The 26,435-nt window shown below is 39.7% G+C and overlaps 1 protein-coding gene across 2 annotated transcripts in view; it reads left to right on the top strand.

Moving 5' to 3' along the window:
* Positions 1-26,435, top strand: part of VAV3 (vav guanine nucleotide exchange factor 3) — a 371,921-nt gene that overhangs the window by 188,125 nt on the left and 157,361 nt on the right. For both annotated transcript variants that reach the window (XM_004581990.2, XM_058659743.1), the window contains exons 9-15: positions 212-311; positions 3,379-3,474; positions 6,579-6,647; positions 8,505-8,591; positions 12,820-12,905; positions 14,151-14,283; positions 14,617-14,726. In XM_004581990.2, coding sequence (XP_004582047.2) covers positions 212-311; positions 3,379-3,474; positions 6,579-6,647; positions 8,505-8,591; positions 12,820-12,905; positions 14,151-14,283; positions 14,617-14,726 — 681 coding nt within the window. The remainder of the gene's footprint in view (positions 1-211; positions 312-3,378; positions 3,475-6,578; positions 6,648-8,504; positions 8,592-12,819; positions 12,906-14,150; positions 14,284-14,616; positions 14,727-26,435) is intronic.

Raw genomic sequence — 26,435 nt, 5'->3', positions numbered from 1 at the left:
CTCCTAACAATGTAGGAGATTATCAGCTGTTTTGCTGTGAGTTCATCCTTATAGTTTATTTTTAATTGTATGTTTGGTATGTACTTGGAAGAATTCCTGGTGCACTTTAGTTATGTCCTGGCTTGAAAGAAAACAAAGTTCTTCCTCTTTTCCCTCTGCTAGTCATTCATATTGTTTGCCTTAATATTTCTTTTTTTTCTTTCCTTTTCAGGCTTGTTATTTACGGGCAGTACTGCAGTGGAGTGGAGTCAGCCATCTCTAGTCTAGACTACATTTCTAAAACGAAAGAAGATGTCAAGCTGAAGTTAGAGGTGCCTGTTTACTTTTTGTCTATGAGAAATGTGAAATAAACTTGAAAGTCCCACATTCCTCTTCATCAGTGTGACACTACATTTGCCCATATGAGAATATTCTTGGCAATTTTAGAAAATGCTTTGATCTGTAACATAATAGCATAGCAATAATAATAGCATTAAACATCTAACATTGGTGGCCTTGTGTTTTCTGTACATTAACTCATTAGGGCCTGCGGACTATGAAATACATATCAAATTTCTCATTGTTGATGATGAGGTTTCAGAGACTATAAGGAAAAGCACAGGTTCAGCCAGATAATCAGAGGTTGAGGGTGAGTAAGAATAGTGTTGTAAGTTAGTGTTGTTAGTAAGAAGGATGTATACTTAGAACTAAAATGGTTATGAATACATATTACATTTGCACAGGATATATAGCAAGAACTTGGATATTGCCCATAAGAAAGAGGAAAGACGAATGCAACCAGGCTAAGCTTACATGGTGTATGACATACGTGACATGCCCAGGCGCTGTAAGATTGAGGGATGACCTCAGTGTGGGTGGTCCGTGAAGGATTTATCTGTTAGATCACTGAAGAATGCGGGGAGCTTTGACAGGGCGACCCTGTGGAGGGCCATCTAGAAGAACTGGGAAGAAGGCCCGCACTGTGAGGCAGGAGCAGTGCAGAAGCAGCGTAAACACCACTAAGCCATGATGGATATAAGGCTGGAAACCTGAGCAAGACAGTTTTGTTACAAATATGTATTTCCACAAAAAATTTCACACTTTCAAGGAGCTTTTGATAGCCAACAAACTGTGCCGAAACTCTATCATTGAATCTTTTTTCTTTCCCTTCTAGTATTCCCTGCTGGTGTTGACACTGAGGGTGTGGAATAGGTTGATTCGTCACTAAGTAATGTTCTTAAAGCATTGTTAGTGCAGAGGGTTCCTGCCCCTCTTTGGAGAATATGCGTTCAACCCTCAGCCTGTCTGAATGCTGCTCTTCTAATTCCAAGTGCCTTCCCTCAATCTCTACATACAACTTGTGTCCCCCTGAAAGAAAGAGTCCCGGGCTGAACTTGAAAGACTCCAAGCCAAGTTAGGCACCACTTGCCATCCTTTTGTCCTGCTCTTGGCTCAGAAGCCCCTCCTTCTGACCACAGACCTGATTTGGAAACAGGTTTTAGCAAAACTCTTCAAGAACTGTTGTGCTTGCCCTATCTGCCGCAAATGCAAATCCGAGGGAGAGAAACACCCCTGGACTCTGGCTTCCTTGTATCTTCTGTTTTGTGATTGTTCTTACTGAGTTTGTGTCTTTTTCTTTATTTTGGAATCAAGATAATATGGGGAGAAGAGACATAGTCACTTGATCTTCCCCTGGAAGCCTGGTTTTTCCTTCCCTGTTTTGTTTTTCTTCAAGTTAGAATCAAGTTTAGGCTGAGCAAGAGGCTAAATGTTGCAGAAGAATCAGCTCTCCCCTTTATTTGGATACCTTGAATACAAGTTCTTTCCATGAATTGGAGAAATCCTTGGTTAATATGTGTAATGGTGTGAAGATTTTTTGTCTAGGAAGTTACTCACTGGTGCTTTTTTTTTTTTTGGAAGATTTTTTCAGTAAATATTTCAAAAATTTACTCATGTATTTTGAAGGTAGAACAGAGAAGGGCAAAGAGAAAGGAGGGGAGAGTGGGGAGAAGAGAGCGAGGGGGAGGGGAAGAGTGAGCAGAATCAAAATCTTGCACCCCCCAGTTTACTTCTTGAAGGTTGGAAGAGTTAGGATTGCAAGGCTGAAAACTGGGTCCAAGAACTCCATCCTGGACACCCATATGGTGGCAATGGTCCAAGCACTGAAACCATCTTATACTGTCTTCTCAGGTGCATTGGGAGGAAACTGGATTCGAAGTGGAGTGTCCAGGACTCAAATTGGCACTCCAGTGTTGGATACTGGTGTCACAGGTGGCACCTTAACCCATTGAGCCACAGTACTGGCTCTTCAAGACAGTGTCTTTAATGGTCATTTATTATCCTAAATGACACATTAACATTACTAGAAACAGTAAAGTCATAAATATTACTTCTGTGAAGTCATACATTGAATAGTTGCTAAATATTGTTCTTGCTTTGATATTCCAAGTACAGTATGTTCCTCAAAATTATAGTTACTGTCAAGAGTGAGCAAATCAATATTTGTAAGCTAAATGTAGAGGAGGTAAGAGTTTGTACTCTAGCAGATTTTTCAAACTGACTCCCCTTAATTCATAAGATTCATAAGGCACAGATGCATGTAGAGATGTACACACACACACAACACAGTTTTGGGATTTACTGAAGGATTGATTTTTAATTGAGGCTGGACAAAGCACATGGCAGTTGCAGAGAACTGAATCAACCAAGGCTCAAAATAGGTTTGATGAGTAGACCATCTTTATTGTTCTTATTTTCCCCATTTTAAAGATTTTTTAAAAAGGCAGAGTGCCCCAGAGATAGGGACAGAGTGAGAGATACTCCTTCTGCAAGTTCACTCCCCAAGCCGCGCTAGGCCAGGCCAAAGCCAGAAGCCTGGACCTGCGTTTGGATCTCCCATGTGGGTGGCAGTGGCCCAAGTTCTTCCTGGGTTATCTTCCACTGAACTCCCAGATGCAGTAGCAGGGATCTGACTCAGCTGTTGACAAGCTGGGACTCAAACCAGTGCTTTGATATGGTATGCCAATGTTGCAGGCTATGGTTTAACATACTGCACCATAGTGCTGTGCTGTGGCCACTTTTCTTGAGACTGGCCCACATGCCCACTGGGGAAGCTTTGTGGCATTTGTCACTGTAAAGTTAAGTTCAGAAAGACACAAAAGGACCATGATGTTACTCTAGAGAGCTTAATTTTCAAATGTAGCAGTTCTTTTTGCTTCATATTTGGAGTTGAAGCACTCAGATTGTTTCTAAATTGAAGACATCTTCTGTTATGTAGAGAATGATTAAGGAAAGTAACAATGTTTATTGCATATTAGCGTTTTTGCATTGTGGCCTTTGCATCTTTTATTATGTATGACTCCCCTTGATAACACTGACCATTTAAAAATATTTTATTAGGAATGTTCAAAGAGAGCAAACAATGGGAAATTTACCCTTCGAGATTTGCTTGTGGTTCCAATGCAACGTGTTTTGAAGTATCACCTGCTCCTCCAGGTATGTGGCATATAGAACTGCTTGCTTATCACTCACTAATGCGTTCAGTGACATACTAGTGCAAAATCAACTTTGTTGCAGATACCCCATATTTTGGGCCCTATTTCTGTAAATTTTTTTCTTTTTAAAGATTTCATTTTTATTGGAAAGTTAGATACACAGAGAGGAAGAGAGACAGAGGAAAAATCTTTGTCCTATGATTCACTCCCCAAGTGGCCGCATTGGCCGGAGCTGAGCCAATCCAAAGCCAGGAGCCAGGAGCCTCTTCTGGGTCTCCCATGGGGCATAGGATCCCAAGGTTTGGGCTGTCCTTAACTGCTTTCCCAGGCCACAAGCAGGGAGCTGGATGGGAAGCAGGGCCGCCAGGATTAGAACTGCCTATATGGGATCCTGGCACGTGCAAGGCAAGGATTTTAGCTGCTAGGCTACTGTGCCAGGCCCTTTTATAAAATTTTAAAATGTTATACCTAGATTGGAAACAGTGAGAACAACCATTTTATTGTTACACCAAAGATGGTACTATGGCTGCCACACACATTTTGCGTCCTTCAGATAGCACTAGCTATAAAAAATAGCCAACTTACAAAAGAAGGCAAAACAAATAAAAATACTTTCAACCAAGTCTTCTATAGTTAGCAGTGATCCAGTAATTGCTTATTAGTATCTCAATGCATCTGAATTTGGCAGATTAATCATGTTAGACCTTTTGCCTTACAACAATAAAGAGAATTGTGCCACATTCTGTATTGCTTTGTACCCTAATAAATTGTAATAAGACTCCATTTATTTTGAAGTGATTCTTGTTATAACCCACAAAGCTTGTGGTTTCCATGGTTAGTCCTTTAATGAGGGTGGAGAGTCTTATAAATTTAATTTGATAGCTACACCAGGAGACTCATTAGTTCTGCCTCAAAGAAATGTCGTACTGTATTAGTCTGTCAACTTGCTGATGCTTGTGAAATGTCATTTTAAGAAGATCTACTACCTATATGTGAAATACAATTTTGAGTCTGCTGTGCTTTGTGCTTTGTAAATATTAAATTTCTTGAACTGTAGCCGCACAATTATTAGTCATCTCTATTTTTGTTCTGAGAAATCAGAAAAATTCAAACACTGATTATTCCTTAAAAATACATTAAAACATTTATGAGATCTAAACTCAAAGCAACTGAAATTGAATTTTATGAGAAACTAATAAGGAGGACTCATGCAATCAGTTCACGAGGCTTGGCGGAGCTGAAAACATGTCCAAAACAGATAATTTATCTGTAACCCTTGTGTACTTAAATATTGGTTAAAAATTTTAGAAGGTGTGATTTTCTTTAAAAGTGTATTTGATAATTAGAAGATTTTTATAGACATGTGAAAGTACAAAATGACTTTTTTCAGTTAGTAAACCTTTTCCCATAATTTTTCTTGAGTTCTTTTATATTCCACATCTTAAGAGTATGTGTAATTCCATGATCACTTTCTAAAATATGAAGTCTTATTTTTAGTAGCACACATAGCCAAAACTTCTAGAAATGTTTTTCTCTCTAAATAGTGAAGAATAAGCTGTTTGGGTATCTAGAACTTTGTTGAACGAATGTCATTATGAATCTGTACACTTCTCATACTTTGGGGAATAATTTTGGAAATGCATGATGACTGGACTATACCTATTTATAAAAATAGGATATTTTATAGTGCTGGACTGAAAGCTTAAGAGTAATTTAATGTTTCATTTAATAAGAAAAAGAGGCGAAAAATGGAAGTAGAAGAACAATGTTGACAGATTTGTTATACCATTTCCTTGTTGAAATACTGCTTTTATTGAATTGAAGATTTTTGATGGTTCGCATATGCCAAAAATAGTATTGTTCACTCAGAATATAAAAATGGACGTACACTGGTAAAGCTCAGAATTTAGAAGGGAAAAAATGAAGTGTGTACTGCTGTTTACTGACAGTATGTTTGCCACATAGACGGTAAAGAGGCTGTAGAAAGTTATAAGTGACTGTGCCCAACAGGTTTAGAGGCCTACACAAAGGCTTCCCTGAGCAGTGATTTTTTTTTCAGCTGGGCTTCGAGGAATGAGTAAGAGTTTGGCAGGTGGATCAGAGAGGAAGAACTGTGTCAGGAGAGGCAACGTTTCTGATATGATGACATGCCAGGATGTATTTTGAGAATTACTGTTGCTTTAGACTTGGTAGAATATAGGTTGTTAGAGTGGAAGAGGAAAGAAAAAGAATCAGATTTGCAGCATTAAGATCATGAGGAGTGCATAGAATATTGTGTGGAAACACAGGCAGCCAGAAACAGAGCCCAACAGCTTCCCTGGTTGAGAAGGACAAGGACTTAAGCCAGGTAGGACCAATCAGGTGGTTTCAATGGGAAGGATCAAAGGTAGCAACATCAGGGCCTCGTGAGGGGAAAGGAGGAATTTGGGATAACTTTCAGACTTTTGCTTAAGTAGTTAGCACAGGGGAAATACTGACATTCAACGAAACATTCACAAGAATGATGAGTGATAGGTGGCTATGGATTGACTTCTGAGCATGCTAGATATGAGAGGCCTATGAGATAATGGGTAGAGCTGTTCAGCTATATGTATGAGTCTGGGACTCAAGCCTGAGGTAGCCACTGGACAGAATAGCTGCCCAATTAGTTAATAGTTGATGTTCAAACAGTGGTTGAGGTAGAATTTGTAGAGATTTAAGATGAACAAACTAATAATACCAGCAGTATCAGAAGGGAACATAAAATTCTGATGTCTAGGAGGGATTCAAAAACATACTGGGAAACCAGATGTGATTGAAAAACCCTACCTGTTCAGTTAGCCATTAGGAGATCTTTCTCACCACTTGGATGATGGTATCTGTGTAATGGGGACAGATAAAATTTAGACTCACCTTTTGAAGCATATTTCTAAGTGTGTCTTCTGTTAGTTTGGTATCTGCTCAGTCTCTTTCCAGTTTGAAATTTTGGATGAAAATGAAGCCTCTTTATGGCAGGTGGATCACATGGATAGCATTAATGACAGTAATGACATTTCTAAAAAAGGTTTCTTATATCCTCATTTTAATCTGATGAAAGTAGCACTAACCCATGTATCTTCAAATTAGGAACTGGTTAAACACACCCCTGATCCATTGGAGAAGACAAATTTGAAGCTGGCTCTTGATGCGATGAAGGTGAGGCTGTAAATCAGTCACTTGCTCATGCTGTTTTTTTTCTTGCCTGAAAAAACTTCTTAAGCTGCTACTACAAATCCATGATATACTCATATAAAGCACATTTGATTATATAAAACACATTTGGAGACGGCTGGATGTATTTTACTAATGGAGATATCCTTGCATAGATTGGATTATTAGAGACATATACAACAGAGACATTAATTAAAGTAATTTTTGTGTAGCATAATTTGATAACCACTAGCAATGATTTAATGTAACAGTTTTATTTCACATTCTTTTCTGGATCACTAAGAGAAAACTGTTGCCCCGTGTAAGCAGTAGGTCCACAGGTGACCTCAGAACATTGGTAGGACTTGCCTTCCTCCTGTAAGGCTGGCTGTCAGGCATACCCTGGTGGAAGCTTGTGTCAGTACAAGGGATTTCGGTATGGAACTGTAAGTAAGGGTTGGCATTGTGGTAGCCGGTTAAGCCGCTGCCTGCCATGCCAGCAGGGCAGTCTGGGCTCATCCACTTCTAATCCGGCTCTCTGCTGGAAAGCTGTAGAAGATGGCCAAGTACTTGGGGAAGACCCAGAAGATGCTCCTGGCTTTGACCCGGTCTGTTCCTGCCTTTACTGCCATTGAGATTGTGAACCAGCAGTGGGAAATCTGTCTGTCCTTGCTCTGTGGCTCTGCCTTTCAAATAAATAAATCTTAAACAACTACAAGTAGATAAAGACAGTTATGTTTTTACCCCAGTTTCTGTGTTATAATGAACAAAAATGACTTTGAGCATGATTGCCCAAAACTTAAAACTTACTGCCAATTTCTCTCAAAAGAAAAACATTGTATGACCCAATATGGAGCAAAGCACAACCAGCTCCCTTAGCCTATTCCAGTTCTGGTATTTATTGATGTCTTTAGCATCCCTAGCAAAATGTATCACACAATTATCTGATATTAGAAACCAAGTCATTCCAAGTTTCTGGTTGAGCAAAGTTATCCCAATTTTCTGGCTTTAAAAAAAATTATTTTCAGGTTCCATTTGCAGACAATAAGGCTTCCATTTAGAGCAAAGTTAGGAACCATTGTTTCAGAGCCCTGCTCCTACTGGTGCCCATGAATTTAAGAGGGCAGAGAAGAAAGAAAAAGAACTCAGAAAACAGGAAAATCTGGAGCACATGTAATAAAAATAGCCAGCCACAGTTTGGGAGGATTAGCTAATGTTTCCTCAAATATGAGGAGAGACATTTTGAAATAGGTAAAAAGCACATGGAAAAACACAGCTGCTATTTTTTTTCCCTCTCAATTTAATTCTTTTTTGGGGGGAGGGTGTCTAACTCCTCACCTCTCCTTTATTTTTCCTTGATTGACTGAAATTGAGCAGGTGGTCTGGGTGGAGCACTCTTAGGAGCTGCTGGTGGAAAATGGTCTTACCGTAGGCGTTGCCTTACCTTGCATTTCTTTGTCCTCCCTGCTGATCCTTTGGTAGTGCCCTTCTTCTCACCTGTGTAAGAATGTACTTTTCTCAAGATCAGTTCCTAATGGGTTTGACATTCTCAAGCTTCTGACCTATTTTCTTTTTTGTCACTGTGCACAGCAGCATATTTTGTTGTTTCTTAAGCCCCTCAACATGATGACTTCTCAGGGGTGTGGAAAATGACAACTCTTGCATCCTGCCAGCTGCACTCCAGACATTTAAAAATTGCCTTCGAGATGCAGCTTTGATTGATGGAATGTTCATTTTATTGTCACAAAAAAGTTGTGTTAGTTACTTTTACCACTAATGGAATTAATGATGTGTTTTCTTTCAGAACCGTTGTATCTCTTCTCTCATCTGCCTTCTTTTTGTATCTTTCTCTTTATTCTTTAGGACTTGGCACAGTATGTGAATGAAGTGAAAAGAGATAATGAGACCCTTCGTGAAATTAAACAGTTTCAGCTATCTATAGAAAATTTGGTATGTAATTATTGTTCCTTCCAACTTCCCCTCATCTCCAGATTGGGGATGTTGTAGGAGTCAGTGAAGAAGAGACAGTGTACCTTTAAGTGTCTGCTGTTGGTGGGTCTTTTCATGATTCTTCTGTTTGGCCTTATTGATGTAGATGTCTTGTGGCACCTGTGACTTGTCAATGTCCAGGCATTTTTGCTGTCGCTTGTCCCTCACTTTATAGTTGTGCTGTCTTCTGAACTGAACTGTAAGCATTGGATTCCATTTTTTTTTGTTTCCCTCACTTATCCACGTAATAATGGCAGTTTCCTATTCCTCTTACATATACATTTAACAGATGATCACTGTGTGCCAGATACTGTACTTGGGACTAGGACTGTATTGGTGAATAAGATGGCTGTCTGAAGGAGAAAAGAAGAGAGCATTTTAAAATGGGACATTGGGGCCAGTGTAGTGTGTAGGTGGGTAAAGTTTCTGCCTGTGATGCTGGCATCTGATTTAGGCACAAATTCTTGTCCCAGCTGCTCCATTTCTTGTCCAGCTCCCTATAATAACTCGGGGAAAGGCCGCAGAATATAGCCAAGTGTTTGAGCTCCTTAATCCACAAGGGACACTTGATGAAGCTCTTGACTTTGTCCTGGCCTTCGCTTTTCTCATTGTGGCCCTCTAGGGAGAGAACCAGCAGATGAAAGAACTTTGTCTCCCACTCTGTATCTCTGAATTGAAATAAATAAATCCTTACGGAAAGAAAATGGTATGTTGAGATTAATGCTCTGAACTGGATTCTGGGCAGAATATAAGGGGAGAAGTCCTTGGAGTCACTTGTCCTTTGACTGAGACCTACATGGGAAGAAGCCTGTCGGAGAAAGAGCAGGATGAGATGGGGAAGTAATGCTTGGCAGGTGGAAAGTAAATTCAGAACTGGGCAAGGGCCATGTATTCCCCAAAAGCTGAAAGTTCAAGGTGCTTGGAAAGAATGCTGGGCTCTGAGGGCTGCCTGATACTGTCTTGGGATTTTTGTTGTGACAGTAGTGCAAAACAGGTGAAAGTCAAGTCAAGGACTGTGTAAGTCTGAGTTGTGTCTCAAGATGGCCTTAGTGGCAGGCTAATTGGCAATCTGCCTTAGGGGTTTCAAGGGAAGATGGAAGTCTGATTTACCTTTGGACAGTGCCTAATAGAGGTGGATTAGGATTGTTTTTTGGTAGAACATATTGGCCCTGTCTCCTGTTCCTCACACACACACGCAGGCACATCCCCAGTTGAGGACCCATTGCCTGCCACCTCAACACCCACAGTACCTTGGAATCACCTCGGAATCACCTCTATATATACTCACAGTTCCAAACTGACTCTTCCATTCGTCTTTTCCAAGACTTGTTGAGGTGTTCTGTTGCTTTCAGGATTCTGCCGGCGTTCCTTGTCATGGTATTAAAGGCTGTCAGTGTTCCGGACTCAAATGGTTTTTCTGAGACAATTCAACTTCATACTTTTCATTGTGGATATTTTATTCTACTATTTACAATTTGCCTTGTATTTTTATTCTGCCTTTGGCCAGAATCCTCTGAGTCTGGAATGTCTACTTTTTACTGCTTATCAGAGTCTTTTAAGATTAAACTACATCCCTATTCCTAATCTCCCGTCATCCTCTGCTCTTCAGAAGTCTTTAGTGTATTGCCTGGACAGCCATGTAGCATTTTTTTAAGATTTATTTTATTATTATTTTTTTATTACAAAGTCAGATACACAGAGAGGAGGAGAGACAGAGAAAGATCTTCCATCCGATGATTCACTCCCCAAGTGACCACAACAACCGGTGCTGTGCGATCCGAAGCCGGGAACCAGGAGCCTCTTCCAGGTCTCCCATGCAGGTGCAGGGTCCCAAGGCTTTGGGCCGTCATCGACTGCTTTCCCAGGGCACAAGCAGGAAGCTGGATGGGAAGTGGAACTGCCGTGACTAGAACCAGTGTCCATATGGGATCCTGGCGTGTTCAAGGCAAGGACTTTAGCCACTAGACCACAGCGCCGGCCCTGTAGCATTTTTAAATTTGTAAACTCTGCAAATGTTAAGTGTATAGACATTTTGAAATTAATGCCTTTGTGTCAGTAAGTATGCTTTACAGTATTATGTAACCATCAGGCATTTCTGGAACTCTTTTCATCTTTAGAAACTTCCAATTGGTTTTTCACAAGCTTCTATGGGAACAACACTCACTTTGGATTTCGCTTTTATGGTCACTTCATACAACTGGAATCACATATTTGTGTGACTTGCTTGTTCCATTCAGCATACTGTCTTTGACTATCCACGTTGTAATATGTGTCAAACTTTGCATTAATTTTTTCTTGTGTACTACATTTTACTTATCCATTCATGTATGCTTGAACAATTGGGTCACTTCCCCTGTTAACTCTACTGGATAATTCTGCTACGGAAACAAGGGGAGTCAGTATGTATTTGGGAAACTTTTCATTTGTTTTTGATTATATTCCCAGACTTGAAATTTCTGGGTTGTTTGGCAATTCTGTTAAACTTTTGAGGAATTGACGTATTATTTTCTATAACAGCTGCACCATTTTATATTCTTTCTGGCAGTGCACGACGGTTCTAATTTTTACTCCACTCTTGCTAACACTTGCTGTTTTCTGTTTTTGTTTGTCTGTTTTGATTATAGCCATTCTAATATGTATATGTATAAAGTGGTAGCTCATTGTAGCTTTGAATTGCATTTCATAAATGGTTAATGATGTTGAAAATCTTATTCCTATGTTAATTGGCCATTTGTATATCTCCTTGTGATAAGTGTTTGTTCAAATGATTTGCCTGTTTTGAAATCAATTTGTTTACTTGATATTAATTTGTTCAGTAGAGTGGTAGGAATTCCGTAGTTAAATCTTGAATATCAGTGCCCCTTCAGACTCATTTTCTGTACAAACTTATGTGCATTGTCCTTTGGCACTGTTGATCAAATCTAATTTGTTGATTGAAGAAATGATTGCTAAATCCAGAATCTCAAGACTTCCCACTCACTTCAGTGTTTGAGCCATTTGATGTTAATTTTTTATATTTATAAATATTTGTATTGGACATAAGGGGAAGGGCTGTGTTATTCTTTTGCATATGCATGCCCAGCTTTCTGCACCGTCCTTTCCCCCTTGAATATTCTTGGCACCCTGTTGAAAATTGTTGAATCATGCTTGTGAAGACGTCTGTCTGGTTCTTTACTATTCTGCCAGTCCCTATGTCTGCCTGTGTGCTACTGCCACACTGCTTTGTTTATTATAGATTTGTAATCAGTTTTGTATTCAGGAAGTATGAGACATCTAACAGTGTTTCTGTTCAAGGTTATTTTGGCTTTTAGGATCCCTTAAGAGTTCAAATGAATTTTATAGTGGAAACTTAATTTCCTTAGTTTGTGGGACTTTGATAGGAATTTTTGTGTTTTGATAATAGTTCAATAACTGACCTTTATTGAAGTGGAAATATTTGTGACAGGTATTGCCAACGATTTTTGATCAAGTCTCTTCCCTCAGCAGTTATACTGTAGGTGGCCATATTATTTACACACACATAATTTGATTGTAGTTGGGGAAATGTTTCATTTTTAATGTTAAGTCTTAGTTTTTCATTTTTGGGATCTTAGTACACAGAATCCATCCCTGATTTTCCAGACTGTATGAGGTTCCCAACCTACCTCCTTCCTCGTGACCACTGTGTATGGTTGTTACTGAGTGTTTCTCCACTGAGCAGTCTGCTCCATAAAGAAAGCATCTATATAATTTAACACTTGTTACGGCACTTAGCTTGCAGTAGATACTAAAAAAAATATTAGTTGCTTGTTCCTTTAGATTTCATGTTCTTCCAGTTATTTATTTAGATTTCAGGTTCTTTCAGTTGTTTCTTTGGGTAGCTAACAACTTGCATAGGATTATAAATAAAATTAAATTTTTCTGGATATTATAAATACACTTTGTAAAACTGTGAGGGTATTTGATTCAACTTTTTTTAATTCCATGGAAAAGGCCATACAAAGACTTGAAGATTGTTGGCATTGTTTTCTTTTCCTGTGTGATTTTTGAGGTACCTTCATATATTATGCAGACCTAAGCTTTGTAGAGTGTTTAAAAAAAGTAAAAAAAGTAAAAATTGTAATAGAGTGACCCTAGTTGTCGCAAGTAAATATTTTTGTTTTTGCTAAATGATATTATGAAAAACGGAGACATGCGTTTTATATTTTAGAACCAACCAGTTCTGCTCTTTGGACGACCTCAGGGAGATGGTGAAATTCGGATAACCACTCTGGACAAGCACACAAAGCAAGAAAGGTAAGAAGAGCAGTGTATTTTTAGACTAAGTAATTAGTATCAGCAGATGGAAAAAAAAAGTCCTAAGTAAACATTTAAAAACTCATAGAAACATCTTGAAAGTGAAGGAATGTAATGTTATTTTATTGAAGAAAAATTTGTGGGTAGACTTGAAGTTAGCAAGGGTAGCTTGAAGTCTTTTAATTATATTTGATTGTCCGACTGATGCTTTTTGTGGCATAAATAGCCATTTTCTAGAATCTTTGGAAAGGAGAGGGTCAGCCAGCAGGGGGCACCATCAGCTCTTGCTTCTACCTCAGCTTGTCTTTGCAGGAGCACCTAGGAGCCACATGCCCATATACTTCAAATTTTACATGTGATTCAAGTATTAGAGTTCTGTGAATGAATCATTATCATTGTGTTAAGACAAGTTTTTATATTAATCACTGAGAGTTATGAAATACACAAGCTTGGATGTTGAATGATAGCAATATAAATCTTGTTTCTTTGCTCAACTTAGTTTGTTTTAATTGAAAAGATGGAGATGGTAACATGCAGATTTCACTGTAACTTCAGTGGTGCTGTGTGCCCTTTCACCACTCAGTTCATATTGTAGATGGTCCATGAAACCATGGGGAGCAGCGTAGAGGGTGGAGGCACAGGGTTGAAGGGTGGATCTGAGAGGGAGTCCTGCTCTGCTCCTGTCAGCTCTGACTTTGAGCATTTGATCTCTAAACCTCAATCTCCCTCTCAGGAAGAGGAAGATAACAATACCTGCCCAGCAAGTGGGCCTGGGGGTCTTAACTGAGTGAGACATTGTTCATGAGAGGGACAAACAACACTTTAAAAGGCATTCTCTATGGTCCCTAGTAGCTTCAGGAGAAGTTAGTTGCTTTAGTTATCCTTAATTCTGTAAGTTTTATAATTTTAAATAATAAGTACTCTTAAATAAACATTATGGCTTATCACAGTCTTTTTTTTTTTTTAACTCTGCTGGGTCCATTTTGCATTTATCCTGTCCATGTTTCACAGGTCGGACCAAAGGAACAGTGAGGTCCCCATGGAAAAGTGTAGTGCTGGGACACAGACAACTCCTAATAATGTCAGTGCCCTCATTCCTTTCCATACGCAGCAGTGCCTCTTGCCTTTAATGAAAAGAAAGTAATTTGGGTGGCTTACTTAAATCACTTTTTCTTTATCTCATTCCCCCAACTTTTCTTCCTTTGCTTTGTTCTCTCTTTGCTCTCATCTCTTCTTGTTTCACAGGCATATCTTCTTATTTGATCTGGCAGTGATTGTATGTAAGAGGAAAGGCGATAACTATGAAATGAAGGAGATCATAGATCTGCAGCAGTACAAGATAGCCAACAACCCTACAACTGATAAAGAAAATAAAAAGGTGACTTTGGGGAAATGAATAACTTATTTACACATAACTTTGAATATTTAGGAAAACATGCTAGTTTGTTAATATGAGATGGCTTATCTAATTAGATATTGATCATTTGCACACCTCTGAGAAATGGGCAGTGTTGGGTTGATCTGATCATCTGTAGTGCCCTAAGGATGAAGGCAATAAAATACATTTGATACAGAAAATAGACATGAAATTGGTTATATTAAAAACTGGATTGTTCCCAGTTTTTGTATTGTTAATGTGATGAGGAATTTGGGATGTTCATAGTGGTACTATTAAGATTCATATTAACTCAAAGAATATTAATTTTAACAGTGGTCCTATGGCTTCTATCTCATCCATACCCAAGGACAAAATGGGTTGGAATTTTACTGCAAAACTAAAGATTTAAAGAAAAAATGGCTGGAGCAATTCGAAATGGCTTTGTGAGTATTTCTACTTTTGAAAGCCTCTTTTCCTGTTAAAATCAGCTATGAAGAATGAGGAACCAGTGTTGTCTGATGCCTGCAGCATATATTGTGTGGGAGTCTTTTTCCTGCCCAAGGGTTTGTTGGCTCTATATAACATCATTTACAGGTCATTCAAAATTTTCAACCTAAAAACTGCTACTTAAAGATTTACTGAATTTCTATTCCTGTGACTGTCTTGGCTGGTCCAGACCAAAGGATTTTGTGTACCTTATCCAGTTTATGGGTCAGGTGTTCCCCAGCCCTGAGGCATACTGGTGAGAGGCAAAGAGGGCCATGCCTATGAGTGCTGCCAGGCTGTCAGCTTGTTTGTTAACTTTCCTTTTGGAAGGGTTTGGTGAATTTCTCAGAAAAGAAGAAAGAGGGAGCTCTAATCTTTTGTTTGACTTTATTGTCATAGGAGTATTTTAGTTCTCCAGCTTTTACCAGTCTAAGAAAGTATTGTAATGTTAAAGTTTCAGTGAAATTATTATGCTTTAAAATATGAATCCTTAAATTAGACATATTCCCACACAATAAATATACATATGAATACCTTTCTTATCTTCCCTTTGCTTTAATTCATTTATTCTTTGAATCTGGCTGAATTGCTTGATGCATTTAATGAATGGTTTAAGGACTTGTTTTCTTTCAGCTTTCTTTTCTTGAAAGGAGGAGGAAGTTCAACAAAGAGGTAGAAAATAAATCAGGCTTGTTTCAAAAGGGTGGCATACAGAGATGTAATTACCAAAGAACACATTGTTCTAGTTGTTTTTCAGTGTTGGTGTGTATGGGTTAAAAGGTGTGTAATGATCCTTGTTGTGACAATGTACAGGTCACTATGAAGTGAAGCTTAACAAAAAGCAAGATTAAAAAGGAAAACGATTCGGTTATTTCTTTTGTCTCCCAGCATTAACATTAGCTGAAAAATTCTGTAATGTTTGCTTGTTTTTAGGAAGTGCTTATGTAATAAAATAGAGGTAAGATTGTAATATTTTACTGTATCTCTGAAGAGAAAAATGAATATTCCTGTATGATTATTTTACTCAATATTTTGAGAAGCATGATTTACAGCCAAAATATTTTTAGGTTCATAGACTGTTCTAGGCTGAGCAATAATTACTACCATGATCTGTCTGCATGGCCATAGCTCTTCAACACGTGCTATGTGATAAAGAACCTCTCTTTTGTCAAGGACAATTTGACTACCTAGAACACCATTCAGGGGCCGTATGAAAATTTCATCTTATAGTATTACAGAATTTCGAGTCCTGCTTAAGTTGCCTTGGAAGGGCCAGTTCAAATGATGTGTGGGCCTTATGTAGCCTACAGGCCACACCTTCCACATCCCTGGTAGAGCTTCAGTTACCCCATCTGCACAATACCTCATTGCAGAAGCAATGCTGATTCCAAATTCCAGAGAGTATCAGCACCGTACTCTTGTATTCTCTTCTATTCACAGCCAAATGATAAAATAGTAATCACATGGCATTTAACTGCAAGGTGATATCTGTTGCTATTATTAGTACTGCTTTGTATTCAGCATCCTACTATGGTTATGGCTACTAATAAAACTATAGAGCATCATATTCTGTGATAGTCTTTGAAATTTATTGATATTAAGGACAAGAATTAAGTATATGGGGTTGGCAGTTTTGTGTAGTTAACCTTAATGCAGGGATCTGTTTGCTTTGGGACACAAGTGATGAAGTTGCTGACCTCTATCCACTTTTTCAATGACAGTAGGCTACGTGATAAACCTAGTTTGTTCTCTTAGAGAGGCACCTGGAGTTGGGCAGCTGCAGTTGGATGGTAGCATGCTGAGATTAGTAATGATGTGCAAAGGCACAGCTGATCACAAGCCTTGGCTCCAGTGGGGGAATGATTGGAAGTCTAATGGCTGCAGGAGTTTCTTCAGAGAAGAAAGCAAGATTTTTTTTTATCCCCAAGCAGTTATCCTCCTTCACTATCTGATAGACATATCAATTACTGTTTTCTTCAGTTTCCATAAATCAAACGGCTCATCCCTAGATAAAAGAGTTAATGAGCCAGATGCTTAGATGTTGGTCTTTCACGTGAAATGATCTGGGTTTGTTTGACAAGATGTGTTAGAGTGGCTCTTGGAGGTCTCATGAGCAAGTCAGGTTTCTGGCTTCTTCCTTGGTTATTATCCTCCAGTCTGTTACCTTGTACCCTATGATAGTTACTGGAACTCCAGCTACATCTCCATCCCAGGTAGCAGAAGGTGATCTGCTGTTTTTAAGGATCCTTTGCAGAAATAGCTCAGACTTATGCTATATAATACCTTCTATAACTGATTCATGTACTCACACCTGACAGAGGAGGCTGGGAAATATATTCTTTATTTCAGGTCAACACCTGGTTAAAAGTTAAAATTCTCTAGCCAGAAGAAGGGAGGAATGCATGATTATAGGCAACTGCCTTCCTCTTGGTGCATTCAGGAATACAGCTGGATTGGAATAGTTTCATCCCAGGATGATTACAGCACAGTAGCAACCTGAGATTCTTAATCTGACTATTTTCTAAGCATCTGAACAGTATAATAAAAGTTTCACTAGAAATGGGTTTTGTATTTTAGAATTCCATTGACTGTATAGATCATGAGAGGTAAAACCTTTTTTGAGACTTGCTTAAAGTCGAAATTGAACTCTTCTATAAGTGGAGATTATGCCCTATATAATAAAGTAAAAATCAGAATTTTAATCAGGCACACCAGAATATTCCATTATTTCATTTTCTCTGTTTTGAAGCTCATTATGTAGAAAAGCCCTTATATCCCTTCTCAGCTCTGTAAGACAACTCTTGCCTGTCTTATGCTCAGGAAAATAGGAAAACCTATATAAGTCCTGAAGCCTAAGGTTTTGCTTACGATTCATTTTTTTCTTCTATTTAATCCATTATCTAAAGTCCCAGTACTTACTTTAAATCATGGAGAATAAAAGAAAGCTTAGAAAACTGCAGCATTCATGAAAATACCTGAGAAACGGTCCGCCTTGGGTAGCTCCATAGGACAGCTTCTTCCCTGTACCTTGAGCATTTACACTGGTCTCTGAGTATTGGAATCCTCCAGGGTACAGCTTTAAGGAACTCTGAAAAGCCAAGGGAGGCAATGGTGGAGAGGGTGGTGGGAAATCAAGAGTTAATGTTTTTGAAAGGGATGAAAGGTTTGTCATTTCTGTTTACAGAAGATGAAGATGCTTTGCGGGAGGCTCATTGTTATTTAAATAATTATGAATCATCTTCAAGGCACTTACAAAGTCGCTTTTTCACTTAGGGCTTTAAAACAAAGTCCTTGGAAACCCAGGAACACCAGTAAGCCATAAGTATCTGGTGAACACAAATCATCTCCCCAGAGGTGGCCTACATCTAAGTCTCTGTCCTTTCCCCATCTCATCTCATCTCGGCTCAGCAATCCTGTTCTCTGACCTTCTTGGGGCATTACCATTTAAAATATGCAGTGAACCACATCTGAACTTTTCAAATCTCTGCAAGGAAGGACTGAACAAAGCAAAGCAGCAGTGATCTGCTTGTGTAGGATTGGAAGAAGGCTCTCTCTCTACCTCCCTCCCTTCCCCTCCACTCCCACCCCCCTTCCTCCCTCCCCCTCCCCTTTCTCCTCTCCTCTCTCTCCCCCTCCCTCTCCTCTCCCTCCCCCCTCTTCTCTCTTCCTCCCTCCTTCCCTTCCCTTCCTCTCCTCTGCTCTCCCCTCCCTCCCCTCCCCTCCCTCCCTCCCCTCCCCTCCCTCCCTCCCCTCCCTCCTCTCCCTCCCCTTCCTCCCTCCCCTCCCTCCCCTCCCTCCCCTTCCTCCCTCCCCTCCCTCCCCTCCCTCCCCTTCTCCTCCCCTCCCTCCCCTCCCTCTTTCTCCTCCCTCTTGTCTCATCTCTCCTTCCCTTTCCTCTTTACTCTAGCTCCCTCGCTCCCTCCCTCCCCTCCCTCCTTCCCTCCCTCCCCTCCCTCCTTCCCTCCCTCCCCTCCCTCCCTCCCTCTCTGCTGGCTCTTATTCATGCATAACAGTGTGTAGAGTTGAGGCTCTTGCTGGGATTGTTGAGCCAAGAATGTTCCAGAGCTGTCTTTTTGGGAACCCTACTCGAATATATTTATAGCTTTAAGAGGCTGATTGATATGTGCTGCTGAGTTTTATTTATTCCCAAAGGGCTTTTTGTCACTAGCTTCTCACAATTGCATTTACTCATCTGTGAAATAGGACGGCAAATATTTTATTGGGTTAAACTGGTGTGCATAATGTTGTAAAATGTGATTGCAGGTACTGTAGCAGTGTTCAAAAATGTTGTTAGGAAATCATTTTTTTTGCATAATTCTTCTGTGTTTTTTCATGAATTCTGTTAGATTTAACTTGACAAATCTTGTCATGCCCATTTTATAGCTCAAGACACTAGTAATCGGGCTCGGCAGCGTGGCCTAGTGGCTAAGGTCCTCGCCTTGATCCCATATGGCCGCTGGTTCTAATCCCGGCAGCTTCACTTCCTCTCTGTCTTTCCTCCTCTCAGTATATCTGACTTTGTAATGAAAATAAAATAAATCTTAAAAAAAAAAAAAGACACTAGTAATCACAGGAGCATTTCATCTCATTTGTACAAAGTTGTTGTGATATCATTTGCAGCAGCATTGAGGATCTCAGTTCATGGATTTTCTTTGTTCATGATGTTGCTATACTTAGCAAGTTGTAGGGTTTTTGTTTGCTTTCCTACTGTGGAGACCATCCCCCAAACAAGTCAATACTAGGTAAAATGTGAAATAAAGAAATGAAATAATAGATTAACTATCCTTTAAAGAAGGTTCCTTAAAGAATGGTAACCTTGAGAGGGAAGATAAAAGTTTATCCTGTGGTGGAGAATGTTAGATTCAGAAGAGTTCATTGAAGAGAAATGAAAAGTCCTCTCGCTGCTAAATGACCAGACTCAATCTTGAAATTTCTAATGATTCACATTCACTCCCTTGAGCAGAAAAGGCCCCCCCCTTTTTTAAATCAATGTATGTTCCTTTGTTACTGCTGCAATTTAAGATTTCTTGACTATGTACTGCATGCCAAACATGTACTGTATGGATCAAGTGATATGTAGTGCATTAACCTGAGAGAATCATACAGAGGTTACTATGTTTGCTGAAATATCAGCCCAGGGGAGTAAACCAGTTGCTGAGAAGAGATGAGGATATGGGGTTAGAAATCCAGGCAAGATTTGAGGAAGGTGTCTGGAGCTAGGCTGTACTGTCATGTTAGTCGTGGGGTATGAGGGTCAGCCTTGAGGTCTGCTTCCCTGTAAGCGTGCCAGAAACGGGATGTGGTGGATGGTGGCAAGTATTAAGCCGTAAAGGCCACACATGGCACTTCATCTGAAGGACAGTGACACTTTCCGAAGTATTGTCCATTTACCTTCAGGAGGAATGTGAAGTCCCTCACAATTAAGGTTACAGTTGCCATAGAATTCAAGAGAAAACTTTAATCTGAGGTAAAATAAACAGTGCTTCCAAGCACTGTCTTCAAACTGAGGCTCCTAGGCAAGAACATTGCCTTGAAATTTCCTTGCTGTAGTTTGTGTGACAAAAGCAGTAAGCATGTTTTGCACGTTTTGAAAATAAAATTAGGCTTCATCAAACATAATTTCTTTTAATGCAAAGATATTGCTCAGATATTTCGAAGACCAGAGAGGAAATTACAGGAGGAAATTTCATTCATTCTGCAAATATTTATTGAGCCCTTGCATTGTTGCCAGACACCAGTGGAAGCCCTGGGCATTTAACAATGAAGGAACTTTTGCAATTGAATTTAAATATTATTTTGAAATTTAATAATATCTACTTATTGTATAATGGATTAAATTTTAAGACTGAACTCTTCATATTTTTGTCCAAATCATTTCTTCTTCCATTCCTGTTTACTTAAGTATCAGGAGGTGGAGGCCCAGGGATTGCCCTTGACATAGAACCCCTCTGTCACAGGTATTCTGTCTCCTTAGTGTCTGACTCCTTGCCTGTTGTGTCTCTTGGCCCTTCCGCTATTTAAACCTTCTAGATTCCTAATCTACATACCGTATCATAGCCTAGTCAGTCTGTTCTTCACAAAGCATCTATGATGATCTGTTCATGTTCTGCCCTACTTTGAAACCTTTATCAGCTGTTTACTGTGTTTGGGATGATATCAGATTCTCAGCAGGACTCAAGAAGGCCCTGCCTGATTGTGTCCCCTCCACTTGCCACTCTTTGCAGCCATAAAGTTCATGCATTCCGCCCCCCTTGCCCTGTTGGTTGTAGTTTTACCTCCTGGAAATGCGTGGGCTGCAGGCACTCAGATGAGCTCTCCCTGCCTGGCATACTTTCTTCTTTTTAGATAGCTGATATTGCATACTGTACCTCTTGACCCTAAAGGTTACTTTGTGGGGCCTGGGGAAAGCAAAGTAAAGTAGCCCAAGTACCTAGGCTCTTACTGTTCATGTGGGAACCCTGGAAGAAGCTGCTTGCTCCTGCCTTTGGCATAGCCCAACCCTGGCCATTGCATCGTTTGGGGAGTGAACTAGAAAATCTTTTTTTTCCCTCTCTGTCTCTCTGTAACTCTCATTTTTATCTGAATAAATGATTTTTAAGTGACTTTGAAATTAGAAACTTCTCTTGCCCCTTATTACTAGCTTCAAAATCCCATTCTGTGACAGCTGTAGCTATATGGTAAGATACAAATGATCTGAGAATGGTGTTACAGTATTCCCTCCATCAATCCTGGTGTTCTGTTTTACCTGTATCCTCCTAAAGACTGAAGATTCCCTTTTGCTTATTAGGGAGATATTACAAGGAGCTAGGTATCAGGTAAGAGAAACTTACGTGTCTGGGGAAAAAAAGAAAGTTGTGGGTTTCATTGTGCTTGAGGCCCTGGAAGCTTTGGGAAGGGTGAAAGGCTGTTTTGAGATAGTGTCTGTGGACTCTGAGATACATGCCCTTTTGTATGCTTTGGAATGCTTAGTGAAAGGCAATTATTTTTAACATCTGTGAATTTGAAAGGCAGAGTCTCTGGGTGGAAGCAGAGATGAGGCTTCCAATGGCTGCAGTTAGTAGAGCTGGACCAGGCTGAATCCAGAAGCCTGAACCTCCATTTGATTCTGCCGTGTAGGTGACAGGGGCCCAGGTGCTTGAGTTGTCTTCCATTGCTTTCCTAGGCACATTATTAGAAAGTTGAATAAGAAGAGCTTTGGGGATGGTATCAGCACTCTGAGTTAGGATGTCTTATGAAAAGTAGTAGCTTAACTCATTGTGCTGCAACACTGGGCCCCTGAAGTCACTATTATTAAAATACAGTATATACATCAATAAATGCACTTAGCTGTTCAATAATTTTCTGTGAGCTGATTGGAATTAGTTTTCAGTTTGTTTGCTTTGTGTACATTTAATGTTGGGCTGGATGGTGGCCTGAGGGGTCTGCCATGAGGTGCATCCATCTGTTTATTTAATGTGTGTTTCTTCACTAGATGTTAAATGCTGGGAAGCTGAGAAAGCAGGGTTTGTGGTGATGATGTTCTTGTACTTTATCTGTCTTAGCATAATACCTGGTACATAATTCACATCATTTAATTGCAAATCTAAAATTCTTACATGTTTGAAAGACATGGAGAGAGACAGGGGAATTTTCATTCACACTTTCCAGTTGACTGCAGTAGTTGTGGCTGGGACAAACCAAATCCCAAAACAGGGTATCCAAGGTGGGTCGCCCACAGGAATGTCAAAGACTCACCTACTTGAGCTGCCAGTGTTGCGTCTGAGGGTTTGCATTATCTGGAAGCTAGAATTAGAACATGAGCTGCAATGTGAACCCAAACAGTTTTGCTAGTGGGATGTGTGTGTCCCAACCAGTTACTTCACCTTTAAATCACACACCTGCTATGTACATTTGAAATGTTTTACATGTCTGACAAGACAAGAAAAGAAGCAATGTTCTGTTCTGTGGAATTTTCATTCCATTGTGTGACAAAGTATTAACAACATTCCTTCGTGGAGAGAGGTGTCATACAAAGATGCTGTGCAGTGTGGAGTCGTTGATGGGAGACTTTGAAAGACTCATTTCCTTCACTGGCAGCATTAGATGTTTTGAAAATCTTCAGATTGGTATCATTATTTCCTAGCTTCAGCCTACACATATGAGTGTATGCTTCTGTAAGGTGTTTGGAGAACACCCAGTTTGATTCTGGGCCTCTTGTTAGTGTTTCCTCTTGGAAGGCTGGCTTGATCCTTGGGGTCAAACGTAGGGAGCTGAGAAGGGTTTTCACATTTCCTAGGTTCCTGAGAACAGCATTGATTTCAACCAGCTGCATGAAAAACTGCAGAAAATACATGTTTTTTGGGGCCTCTTTGGTCCCAAGAGGTGTAGGGAAAGCTTGGCCCAGATTCTGCTGAGACTGAAAGGCTCAAAGTCTACCTGCTTCCTTGTTTCTCTGTCTGCATTTCTGATTCTCTGTGACTTCTGGTCTCTGGTTTCATTAAGTTTTATTACATGGTTTATTAGAAAGGACTGAATCCAGGCCAGTGGCTGCGACAAGGTAAGCTTTTCTCTACCCAGTAGGCAACCACATCAACAAGGAACAGCTTTAATCAGTGATGCCTTTTGTGCTCTTGAAGCATTTTCTTTCCAGCCGTAATGCCATTTGTGCCTGATATTTATTCTGAAATTTCCTCCCTGGAGTGCACTATAAGGAAATCTATAAGGTGCACAGGAAGTCTGGTGGAGTCAGGAGTTGGCTAGAGGACGAGCCTTTTTGGATGAGCCTTGTGGGCGTGTGACATTTTGACTGGTGGCACCTGCTTTGGCATCTTTCAGTGTCCGGAGTCTGCTTGGAAACTGGGAGCTTGAATAGATCATCTCCATGTTTGCACCCTGTGCCTTATTTGTTTCTTTTTTGGAAATCATTTTCTGTGGAAAGAAGCTTTTATTCTTTGTCCTGAAAAGGCTTCTATGTTTTTAACATGAAAAATTTGTGTTTTTTGGGGGTATATGATCCATGCTGATGCAATGCTTTGCTCCTGAGCTCAGCTGAGTCCTGTGGTGCTGACCTATCCACATTAATCTCCCAAGTTGAAGCCAGCTCAACTCTGCCTGAATCTAATGTATTGTCTATAACCTTTCAAAATTGGCAGTTAAGTCAGTATGGGGAGCTGTACTGGCAGCAATAAAAGGAAGTAGGACACGGGACAGTGCTCAGAAAAATCACAGCTGTCATGGACTGGAGTCTGTTAGTAGCCTGCTTGATCCGGAAACATGGGAAAACATTTCATGCATGACAAAGCGTTAGTAAATATTAAATAGTATTCTTGTTACTGTCTAGTGGGGATCAACATCTTTCATTTTTCTGTTATATTTAATACTTATTTGACATTTTTTTCTGACATTGTTGAACACGCTTACAAGGAAGGAAAATCACAGAACTGGAGGAAGAATGAAGGATAGATACCTGAATTTCCACTAACATAAAAGTGTTACTCTAAACTAAACGCAAAAAGAGTTGTTCAGCTGAATTAGTGTTTGTTTCCCTGGCCCCTCATAATAGAACTTTGAGCTGTGATTTTTCTTTTGGTTAATGAATATAGTGCAGCTAGGAGAGTGTAACCTGGCAGCGATGACCCCTGTACTATATCCAGCTTGTATGGGTAGTGTAGAGTTTAACACAGAGTGTGTTTGCTTTAGGATTGTTCATTTTAATAAATCAGTTTAAGACATGGCTGCTGCTGCTTCAAAAAAAAAATTAATCCACAGTGAATTCAATGATAGGAAGGAAGATTGACCCTGTAGATGTAAGACCAGTGGTTAACATCATGTGTACCACTTTTAGGATATTTATTGATGAGAAATTACTCAGTTGAAGAAATTACCACTTTATGTTGTGCAACACAAAATAGGCTGGGAATGGAATTGACAGCTTTTCTGATGGAAACAATGGGGCAAGCTTCCTTTTTCTCCTCATGGGCCAGCAAGCAAGAGCATTCTAGTTAAAGTGAGAGTCATACTTAAAGGGCCAGTGTTGTGGTGAAGTAAGTTACACTGTAGTCTACAAGGCCTGCATTCTCTATGAGCAACTCCTCTGTTTGCAGTTCAGCACCTTTCTAATGTACTTTGAAACCCAATAGTAGTTGGACCCTTTCCACCCTCATGGGAAATGTGCATTGCAATCTTGGTTCCCAGCTTTAGCCTGACCTAGACCTGGCCGTTATGGTCATCTGGGGAGTGAAATGGTAGGTGGAAAATCTTGTTTTTTTTCTTCTGTCTCTCCCATTCCCCACTGCCCCTCTCTATCTTTTTTTCTCTGTCATCCTGTCCTCCAAATAAATAATTAGAAAGTTGCACTTGATAGAATTGTGAATAAGAGTAAGTATTTTATGTCTGTAGTTCTGTATTTATTGAGCATCTCTTGGATGATCAGGGGTCTAAGCACAAATGGTGTATGAGAATCCTCGATAAAGTTCTTGGAAAAAATAGATGAAAATAATATGTAAAGTTATTGAAGGACCCTCACTTTAATGTTGAATTTTCTTTTTCTATGCAGTTTGTTTTAGTAAAGCTTTTTTTGTTTTCAAAATCAGCACTATGATGTAAATGTAAAGTAGTGAGAAATTGCAAGGTGTAATGAAATAGTTTCTGTCACCTGTTGTTTTGGTGTGGGGAAAGCATTTGACCTGGGAAAGTACTTCACTGGGGGACAGGTTTTAGTTCTTTGTTTTTAAGGATCAAAAATAGATTGTTAGAAGAATATATGCCTTTTGCTTCCAATGATTAGGGAAAATACAGATTTCACTTTGCCTTTAGAAAAGTTACTTTACTTATAGTTGTGTTTTTCCTATAGATTTTGAATATATTTTTATAGTGATCAAAATGTTCACAAGGTATACTATTTGACAAATTTATAAACTGTCTAAAGAAGACTTTAAAGTTCTTTATATTGCAACTGTTCATTTCTTGAGCCATTCTTACACCCATTTCTGCAGGTAGCCTCTGGACTTTTGGTGGGTTCTCATTGTAGAAAACTTTTCCTTACAATGATTTGAAGGCTAGCTGTTCAAGTTAAACTTACCAATTCCCACTTCTTGGGCTCAAACAGGATGTGTCTGACCATTTTCCCTGTAGATACTTGAGGATGTTTATCCCTTCACATCCAGACTTGAAATATGTTTTGTGAAAATGAAAAGAAGCTTCATCTAGGAAGATTCTTTAAAGAGTTACTTATTTTTATTGCAAAGTCAGATATATAGAGAGGAGAGGCAGAAAGATCTTCTGTCTGATGGTTTACTCTCCAAGTGACCACAATGGCTGGTGCTGCACCAATCTGAAGCCAGGAGCCAGGAACTTCTCCAGGTCTCCCACGTTTGTGCAGGGTCCCAAGGCTTCGAGCCGTCCTTGACTGCTTTCCCAGGCCACAAGCAAGAAGCTGGATAGGAAGTTGAGCTGCCGGGATTAGAACCGGCATCCACATGGGATTCTGGTGCATTCAAAGTGAGGACATTAGCCCCTAGGCCATCACGCGGGCCCAATCTAGGAATATTTTTTTTCACAACAAGTTTAACTGAATGCTGATCAGAATTTTGTGAAAGTGTGGCTAAATTAGATGATCATTTTTAACTCAAAATTATGGGCAGATGCAGTGAATTCTACCTACTGTTCCCACAAAAACCAAAAGAAGC

Source organism: Ochotona princeps, chromosome 2, assembly GCF_030435755.1.
Source record: "Ochotona princeps isolate mOchPri1 chromosome 2, mOchPri1.hap1, whole genome shotgun sequence".
Lineage (NCBI taxonomy): Eukaryota > Metazoa > Chordata > Mammalia > Lagomorpha > Ochotonidae > Ochotona > Ochotona princeps.
This window is presented reverse-complemented; position numbering and strand designations above follow the sequence as displayed.